Source organism: Syzygium oleosum, unplaced genomic scaffold (assembly GCF_021117445.2).
Source record: "Syzygium oleosum isolate NSW1041296 unplaced genomic scaffold, Sole_v2.1 Sole_v2.31, whole genome shotgun sequence".
Lineage (NCBI taxonomy): Eukaryota > Viridiplantae > Streptophyta > Magnoliopsida > Myrtales > Myrtaceae > Syzygium > Syzygium oleosum.
Window position 1 is genome coordinate 2,323,551 of NW_026607515.1, and position 10,206 is coordinate 2,333,756.

General features: G+C 39.7%; 1 protein-coding gene across 1 annotated transcript; it reads left to right on the forward strand.

Moving 5' to 3' along the window:
- The first annotated feature begins 2,091 nt into the window (after positions 1–2,091).
- LOC115683246 (ethylene-responsive transcription factor ERF027-like) lies at positions 2,092–2,850 on the forward strand. The gene has a single exon (XM_030607709.2). The coding sequence runs from the start codon at positions 2,116–2,118 to the stop codon at positions 2,812–2,814; it is 699 nt and encodes a 232-aa protein (XP_030463569.2). The 5' UTR covers positions 2,092–2,115; the 3' UTR covers positions 2,815–2,850.
- Positions 2,851–10,206: the final 7,356 nt, after the last annotated feature.

Here is a 10,206-nt window from a genome sequence, read left to right on the forward strand (position 1 = left end):
AACATTAAGATCTTGAGGGACACTTTGTAAGAGTGATTGTGTGAGATAGAGAGTCCTATCATACACAAGAGTGCTGTCACTCAGAATCTGTAATTCCTCTTGATTACATAGTGAAATCCAGCCAGTAGGCTGTCAGCGTGGGAGAGTGGACATAGGCTTGCTATAAGCCGAACCACTATAAACTTGTGTGCAGTTTTTCTATCCCTTATCTCTTACTTTACATACTGCACATCAAGAGCACTGTCTATATAAACTGTTTTGAATCTGAATTTTATTCAGACTCAACTGTGGTCAATTATTTCCGCTTAAATTGATAAAAATTGTTTAAGATCACCTATTCACCCCCCCTCTAGGTGATCCTTGCTAGCTACATCAACTATCATATGGTAAAACGTAGTCTGCAATTTCATGGCAATTAAGATTGCAAAAATTTGTTGCTTTGTCTAAGATTGAAGCAGAGTATATCGCTATCACCAAAGAAGGTAAAGAACTCTTATGGATGCATAAATTCCTACAAGAGTTGGACTTAAAGTAAGAGAAGTCTGTTCTATATTGTGATAACATGAGTGCTATCTATCTTAGCAAAAATCCAGTGTTGTAATCAAGATCGAAGCATATTGATGTGAAATATCATTAGATTGGAGAGAAATTAGAAGAGAAGTTCTTCCTACTTAAGAAAGTCCACACCAACGACAATGGATCCGATATAATGACTCTGCCCATGGTGAAACTTGACTCCTGTAGAAACAAAGCAGGCATGATGGAACTTCCCACATGATGCGGAGGGGGAGATTTGTTGGATGGATCTACCTCTCTTGTGGGGCCCAGCTAGCACATAATAAAAAAAAGAAAAATAAAAGAAAATCAAAAAGCAAAAAGAAGAAAAAAGAGTGGGGTTGTCGTTCGAGAGGAGAGAGAAAAGAGGGAGAAATAGTGTTCACCAAGAGAGAATGTGGAGAAGACAGAAAATGAGGTTAACAGCTTCTGGCAACAATTCGAAGGCCAAACTTTTTTGGAATTGACTCAAATTTCAGTATGTTGTTCATGAGATCAAGGATTACGAGTTGATCGGTTTCATTTATTGAGAACTTTCTCCAAGTCGTCTCTCGTTTTCTTCAATCTCGGTTAGTGTTCTTCCTCTATTTGTGTTAATTCACGATGAAATACGATTGTATTGTTCAGCTTGAGCCTCTAATGTGTGACTAGAGAAGAACCCTTTGTGTATCCTACTATTCTTTATGATTAGTGGAAGTTTATGGGCTATCCGTGGTTTTTCCCATTTTAGGTTTTCCACGTAAAATTTTGGTGTTGTTATTGCTTTTGTCTCTTTATCATTTCAGTATTATATTTACATATTGCAAGACTGTATTGTTGCAATATTGCTGGTTGTTGCTAAGGTTAAGTCGATATTGGTCGGTTTAGTAGAAATTTATCTTGGATTGGGTTAGTAATTGATGAATTGTTGCCCGGTTCTCCCCAACGCAATTCCCCACCGTATCTATTATAATATAATATAATCCGATATGTATTATGTAAATAAAAGAAACATTAGAGATTGAACCGAGCAACGAAATGAGTAAATCATTGTGTCTTTCAATCAATAGAAGCATGAAATCTTACATCCTATTCCTACTGGATTGACGCAATCTCTTGGCACTAGGATTTAAGACAACATAATATAATCACACGTGAAACGCCTGGTCGACGCAATATAGATGGTCCGCTTTGATGTGCGTAAAAGTTGGTTCAGATTATCAAGATTGATGTAAATTAGGACGAACTAAATCGGGGAAACAACCTAAGAAGGACGACGAGAAAATAAAGACTTGTTGCTATATCTCGGTTCAAGTACGTACGTCTGCACGTTTGTAGCCTCAGCAGCTAATCCATGAACAGCAATACATCCGCATTAACCAAACCAACATAATTAAATTACCATAATTTCCCTTCATATACATCTAATTTGGCCACGTTTGTGGCTCCTCCGAGTCCCCTCGTTTACCCCATTCTGAATTTATTAATGTTGTCTTGTTGTTAGCAGCCAACAATAACGTCATAGAACCCTACCACCATAACCTAAAGAGATACTATATATCGTTTGTATTTAACACCTTCATGTATGTCCATGTGTTTGTGTTTGTATCAGATAAATGGGCTATCAGCCTTCTACTCTTGTCCAAACCAACCAAACACCTACCCTATAATACTCTTCTTCCACCACCTCACCCTCTCAAGTGTGCTCTTCCCTCGCCGGAACATTCCCCGTGCGCCTCTCCCGCATCCGCTACCATGGATCAGCACTCCTTGCTGCCCGGCACTTCTGGGTCACCTGCTAATCATCCACCGGTCTCCGGGAGACACCCGGAGTATCGCGGGATCCGGTCTCGCGGCCGGAAATGGGTGTCCGAGATACGAGAGCCACGTAAAGCCACACGCATTTGGCTTGGCACTTTCCCAACCCCGGAGATGGCTGCGGCCGCTTATGACGTTGCAGCCCTTGCCCTGAAAGGCCCCGGTGCCCTCCTGAACTTCCCGAGCTCGGTCCTCACATATCCTATTCCGCCCTCCATGACACCATCCGACATACGCGCCGCAGCATCGAGAGCAGCGGCTTCGAGGATCCCAAGGTGGGATCTCGGCATGGACTCGAATGAGCGCACAGCAGCTTGGGGGCAAGAATTCATCGACGAGGATGCCATTTTGAACATACCGAACCTGTTAGCCAACATGGCGGAGGGGATGCTCGTGAGCCCACCACCACCGGAGGAATCACAGGAGTATTCCGATGCAGAAGGCTTGTGGAATTATACATGACAAGAATTAAGTCATTCACGCAGTCACTCCAGAACTGGGAAAGCTACATCGTTCGGGTGGAGTGAGTTTAGGAAATAGACGTGTGAATAAATGGTAATGCCAATGCCAATAGTACATCAACGCGACGGGGACTTTCCTGGTTTGTCGCTCTTGCGAAGCGTGGAATTTTATCAACAGCTGATTGGTTCTTTTCATCCATGTATCCGATGCAAGAGTTTCTAAAGTTTGTTCCAACAACTTTCTGACGTTTCTTTCTCAGCAATCACATCGCATTGATTCCTCGTCTTTGACTAATGTTTAACTTTGTACTATGTAGACTTGTGAGTAGATTTTCCTATGTAACGTCCTTTTGCCAACGAAGGGCTAACAATAAACCTACTCCCTTCATTTATAACTACTCTTTTTTGTGGTTTTCGTACGTTTGGTTCATCTAGTTTAACTAATTAAATTACCAGATCACAATAGTCCCTCATAAATCCCATTATAAGGGGGGAAATACCGAAATAATAAGAGGTAATTACCGGGATGACTCCAGAGTAGTTGTTTCAGATGATACATCTTGCTACATTACTCATCGCTCAAAATTGAAACTAAGAAAGTCAAGATTCAAGTAATTCTCTAGAGAAACTCTTGATCATCTTAGGCAAAAAAATTGATAGTTTTTGGCCAGTGTAATTGAGACACGATCCAATACTCTTCTCAAGGCAAAAGATGGTCGGGTATGGTTTACTAACTTTGACATATTTCATCCTATAAAAAGTAGGAGAAGAGCAAGTATCAAATTCAATTATTTCTTCTTCAGCAAAACAAAAAAGAAAAAAGAACATTTAAATTCTGCAATGTTTATAGTAGTGTGATCGGCTTAGTTTACACGAATATTGAGCTAGGCAATATGTGATCAGCTCACTAAGGAGTATGCAAATTAATTAAATGCGGGAGCATATATTTTGGAAGGAAGAACTTCGATGAAAAGCATGAAGGATCAAATATTTTTGATCTGACCCAAAAAAAGTTAGAAAAAATCAAATGCTTGCATAATGAGAATTGAGAGGGAACTTTGACGATTTAAGGACAAGGCCAAGGAATCATGTAAAGTGGAATCATGTAACTATTAACACGTTGAAAAAAATCCTTGGGCTCATGGCAAAGCTACATATGATGTTTCACGTGGTCTGCCTGTGATAGGCCAACATTAAAATGCATCCACTTTAGAGATAGCAAATATCAATGAACACGATGTTTGAAATGTAAGTGACAAGCGTCCGTCATTGGTTCTACCCTTCACCCTCTTTATATTGGCAAAAGTTTGATGATTTCTTCTTGTTAATTGGGTGGTGGGGTTCAGGGATGCTTGAAATATCTTTTTGCAAAGGCCATTTCCACTCATAAAATGAAGAAAAAAATAACAAAATAATGGAGGCTACTGTCAATCGAGACTTCGCCCGGCACAATTGTAACCATATCGTAGCTATGCTGTGTTATGATTACGGAAAATTTCAAAAAATGGCTCGAAGTTGAGTCATTTTCTAAAAAAAAAGGAAAAATACCACAAAAAATCCCAAATTATGTCACTTGTGACAAATTTACCCTGAACTTTTTTTATGATATAAAAAACCCAAAACTATGCCACTTGTGACATATTTATTCCACAATATTTTTGCCAATGGGCATTTTCGTCTTTTTCCTTTTTCTGTTTTTTTTCCTTTTTTTTCTTTTCTTCTCTCTTTGCCCTCCGCCGACCATGGCGGAGGGAAGCCAGCGAGGGCGACCCTTGCCGACATCGGGCGAGGGCGAAGGCAGCCCTCGCCGGCTTCCCTCCGCCATGGCCGGCGGAGGGAAGAGAGAGAAAAAAAGAAAAAAAATAGAAAAAGAAAAAAGAAGAAAATGTCTATGGGCAAAAGTATTGTGGGGGTAAATGTGTCATAAATGACATAGTTTGGAATTTTTCTTGTTACAAAAAAAAGTTCAGGGTAAATTTGTCACAGGTGGCATAGTTTGGGATTTTTTGTTTTACAAAAAAAAGTTCAAGATAAATTTGTCATAAGTGGCATAGTTTGGAGTTTTTGGTGGTATTTTGCCAAAAAAAAAAAGTTCAGAGTGGACATTGTCTCAAATAAAAGGCCGAATTCATTGGCCAATCAAATTTTCTACGGTTGGACGGCATTTTCACCCAAAGATATTCATTTTCTTTCTTCTTTCCGTGTTCATCATCTTCTTCTCCTTCATTCCGTGCCACGGAATGATGTTGGAGAGTTTCAAGTCTGGTCGTGCTTTCCAGGGAATGGACACCGAGATCACTAGGGATTCAGCCAATAGAGTGATTCTTAAATGTGTACCCCTCTGCTCTTCCTCCCTTAGCCACCTCACGATGCCCCCCAATCCTCAGCTCTTCCTCATATTTTTCTTCTTTCTTTTCCTCTTTTCTCTGTTTCCCACTCTTCTTGCCCACCCCCAATCTTGCTCACCCATCACCAGCATCTCTCCTCTGCCGAGAGAGCTCTCTTTGTTCAATTCCTTTTTCTCCACTCTCTACACGACAATCTCCTGATAGTTGTCTTCTCTCGATCTGGTTCAAAGACAACCCAGCAAGGATCGGCAAACGCATGATGGTGACCATTCTTGACGAAAAGCAAGACTTCACCTTGACAATGCCTGGGACCAAACCTATTAAATTCGAACCTGGACGACTGCGAATCCCATGAATCACCGCTGAAATCAAGCCATAGGGTTTGGTTTTGTGTTGCAAGTGTCGTCACATCCTCTAACCGCTTGCTACTGGCCACCGTCCAAGCCCAAGCCGACGATAATTGCCATCAAGCTCGTGCGACTGATGAAGACATCACCAGGAAAGAAGAACAAAGAAGGAAGAAGATGATGAAGAGAGAAGAAGAAATGAAAAGAAAGAAAACTAAAAAACAAAATGCTTCCGGATGAAAATGTCTCCAATCATGCCTTGGAAAATGGCATGGGAGAAGCATCTGCTAGTGAGCATGGTTTGGGCGGGCAGTTCTCACCTTGGAACTAAGAACCGCCCGCTAAGAACTGGTTTTTAAAAATTGGAACCGAGAATCGCCTGTTGGTTCCATGAATTCACCCGGAAACCAGACTGTTGGTCCGATCTGATTATTGGGTGGGTCCGTGGAACCGGTCCTCAATCCCTTTAAAATTGCTTTTATCAATCAATACCATGGTGAACCTAGTTTCTACGTGGCTACTTGTTTGCAAGGGAAAAGGTATATATATTTATCGGTTTGTAGCTAAGATTGGTGTAAACCGGTTTGTTTGGTCATTGATTGATCAAGGAAAAATAACCTTACCTATTGATGGCTATACCTTGTAAATCTTAATGCCATAATGCCTTTCAATTGGTATATGCAGATCAAATCAATCGCAAATATCACACAGGCCTAAACAACATATGCTCACAAAATGATTTCCTTTGTCCTTCAAACGAAGTCTAGACGGATTAAGAAATGAAACTCTACTTGCTCGATAGACACATGAGCGGTGAGTTAATTGTTTAAATGATTAGTACTTGTATAGTTCAATTAACATTTGATGCTCTTCTAGTTTTATCAGTCCATAAATCTTGAAGGATATACTAGAGAATGCGTCTATATTTCAATTGACACAAGTTCTTGTTGAATCTTCTAGGAAGTTATAGTTGATGTTGGAATTTTTTTTAACATATATATATATATATATATATACACACACACACACAAACACACACCGGTTTGGTATGGATGGGCGGTTTCACGTTGGAACCGAGAGCTAGATCGGTATTCACCGATTTTAGTAAATTGGAATCGAGAACTGGACCGATCCTTATGAGAACCGCCGGTTCTAGGCTGGTTTGGTCTGGTTTCGGGTAGTCCAAACGGTTTCTAGTTCTTTTGCACACCCCTAGTGCTCGCCAGCTAGTGAAGATTTGTCCAAGAAGTGAGTTCGGGCCCTTATCTGAAGTTAGGTTGACTACTTCGGACTTTTATTTGAAACAAACTTCGCTGTGAGCCCTTTTTTGAGAAAACTCCACCACTTAAGGCAATTATTTATAATTTCTCCCTGTAATTATATTGCCAAATGCTATGATGAGAGTGTTTGGCAATACACATTTTAAAAATTGTAACTCCTTACAACTGAATGAGACTGTTTTCTCATACAAGATTGTTCGAAAGTTGCAGCATTAAGATTTTTCCAAACACATATAACTATAGAATAACTCCATTCCATACGTATGACTATTAATTTATAAAGACCACACAAAACGTCTAGAAAACTCATTTTCACCATTGAAGTAATATTTAGACTCCGTTTGTTTGAAGGAAATTGTTTTGGAGAAATTGCTTTTCGACTTTCCAATATTTGAATAGTGAAAAATTAATCAATCTACGGAATATGTTTCCATGGATTGAAAATAACAAGTTTAGATTGAGGGAGAATGGCTTTACCTTCTGCTAAGAAGGAAATTACTTTTACTAAACCACCAAACAAGGAAAACTAACCATTTTCCCTAAAAATAATTTCCATGGAAAATATTTTCTTTTGTCAAGAAGTTTTCAGTGAAACAAACACACCTTTAATTCCTAAACAATTAATGTGCCAAACATGTTAAGTTCTTAATGATTATAGCATAGTCACACATCACTCACCAGGCGTCCAATGTAATCACAGCATATTGAAACAAACATATCAAAGCACTTTAGTGAAGCCATTAGTGGTAAGATCGAAACCACATATTTATTCCATTCGTATGAAAGAGAGGCTTTCATCTTCCTCCACCAAAAACAGAAGAGAACCCATGCTAGAATGACAGACAAAACACACCCTATCAAAACATCCACAGGGTTTTTGGCACGTTACGCGATGCAACATAAAACTCCACTATACCATGACACGATTATTCTTGTTAATCGTGGGACCAAACGATGTGATTGGGCCAGGAATTAATGCAACTAAGTCATGATGACCCCCGGTTCTTATTCTCCGAAAGGAGGATGGAGGTGTGGGAAATTATTGGGGGAGGGCTTTAATTATATGATAATATAAGCTAAATTAGATGCATTAAGCCGCGCAACATGAATCTTGGAGACATGATGAATCGAATCTGCCGTGGTGAACTCCACTTTCGGAGGGACGAGGCATGAACATGATGTATGAAATCCTTAGAGATACTATAACATATTGAAGGGACATCTGCGGTGTTTTTGCAGTCTTGGAGGATTGAAGCAACACGGACCAATCGAACGGATTCGTGATATGGTCAAATTCATGAACTTATCGTTAAAAAGGAGTAATTTGGGTTCTTAATGTCTGGACACAGATATGTGTGAGGGGTTGCATTTTGAATTCAATTTCATCTCCCATTGGACTGCTCGAGAACCAGTACTTCTGGTATGGTTCTCGATTCCTGAGTGGGATCGGACCAGACCGGAACCGATCACCCCCAGATTGAAGAGCATATGCATGCTTCTCCTCTTTCTTTTCATTCTTATCATTTTACTCAACTGATAATTCTTCCTTGATTCTGGCGTGAGAAACATGGTGGTGCCAAATAGAAAAAGCACATCAAGTTGGAGACCGGAATTCGTCCAGATAGCTTCTGTTCTTTTATGAAAGAAAGTTAACCTTGTTGCAGTTTGGGCTCTGTCCGAATCAAGATTTGCGTTCAATCATATTTTGACATGAAATTTGGTTACAAGAATGATGGTAGCTGATAAATGCATCAAACGTTTAAGTCTTTTTTTATGGCTAGTTGAGTTTTGACTTGGTATAAGCAGCGATTCCTCACAATGATATCGACTCAAAGAGAATGTTCATGATTCGGATTCAAATGTCTTCTTTACTGCTCCAAATAATCTTAAACAAACATCATAACAGGTTTGATAAGAATAAAGCGGAAAATAAAATTGTGGAATTTCTATATCTTATTGATGAATTATACAAGAGCCTATTTATAGGTTTTACATGATGGCTATCTATAGTGACACAATATTATAATAGGAATTACAATCAATCAAGATAACGAGATTACAATATAAGAAATACACAAAATTAGCTAATATATTTCTTAAATCCTTTCAAAATCAAGGTGACATGGAAGAAGTTAACCGGAGTTTGGAGAAAAGATTTTGCAAATGCCTGGCTGGATGTGCCTTAGTGAATACCTCGGCAATTTGATTACTGATGAAATGGAAACGAGACGAACGGTGCCATGAAGCGCATGAGAGCATACGAAGTGGCAGTCTATATCAATATGCTTGGTGTGCTCATGGAATATATCATCATGTGCTATTTGGATAGCACTTCAATTATCGCAATAAAGTACCGTTATACTGTTATGACGGACACCCATGTCCTCTAATAACCATTGCAACCATAATAATTATGTTGTCGTATTTGTTAGAGCACGATATTCTGCTTTCGTACTAGATTGAGCAACAACAGTTTGTCTCTTACTACGCCATGAGATAAGTGAGTTACCTAGAAAGAAGTAGTAGTCGGTAGTGGAGCGACAATCAAGAGGATCTCCAGCCCAGTCAGTATTATAGTAAGCTTTCAGCTCCAAGGTAGATTGAGTAGAAAAGTAAAGATCATGAAATAAAGTGCCCTTGACGTTGCGAAGAATGACAGTAAAATGAGTCGTTCACTATGTCAGGGCGAGTCACAATGAGGTATGCAAGATTGTCAACCAGCCGTCGATAAAGAGTGGGATTCAGAACAAGAGTCCCATCTTGGTCATTAAATTTGGCATTAGTCTCAATGGGAGTTATAGCAGTCATGTTTTCAGTGAGTCTCGCTCGAGAAACAGACTATTAGAAAATCCAATCCAAAAGAGCAAGAGTATTTAGGACTTGTTGTCAAGCAATGTGAAATAATACTTCAATACCCGTTTCACGTCTAGGTCGAATTAGGAGTTGCATGTAAAATTTTGACAATGCACATTCACGTAGAATTTAATAAAGTAGAAAATAAAATTGTCACACCCCGAACCCCTTCGAGCACGCGACACACTTCTCTGGTCGAATGATGCGACATCCCGGGGTATCACCGACCCAAATGAAACTTATCGTGAGATTTACATCAACAGCGGAAACCACCAATACCGGACGATAATAATCGGGGTAATCGGGAGAATGCACAAATTCATTTCTCATTCAAACTTATATAATATCCACAATTTACAAAACCACATATATACAAGCACACCACATCGCCACACTACATGCCATCGATATAAAAAGGATCGATAACCTGGTACCCTATCACAAAAAATAGTACGCTTCAAAAGCCTATTCCACAACCCCTACACTTGCCCCTACGCCTCTACTTGGCGTCCACTCCGAGTCGATTCTTCGTTCTCCGAATTTGAATCCTCCCGAGTCTCTTGCT

Bases quoted from the DNA above. Each gene is read 5' to 3' on its own strand.
- LOC115683246 (XM_030607709.2), top strand. From the start codon at position 2,116: ATGTATGTCCATGTGTTTGTGTTTGTATCAGATAAATGGGCTATCAGC.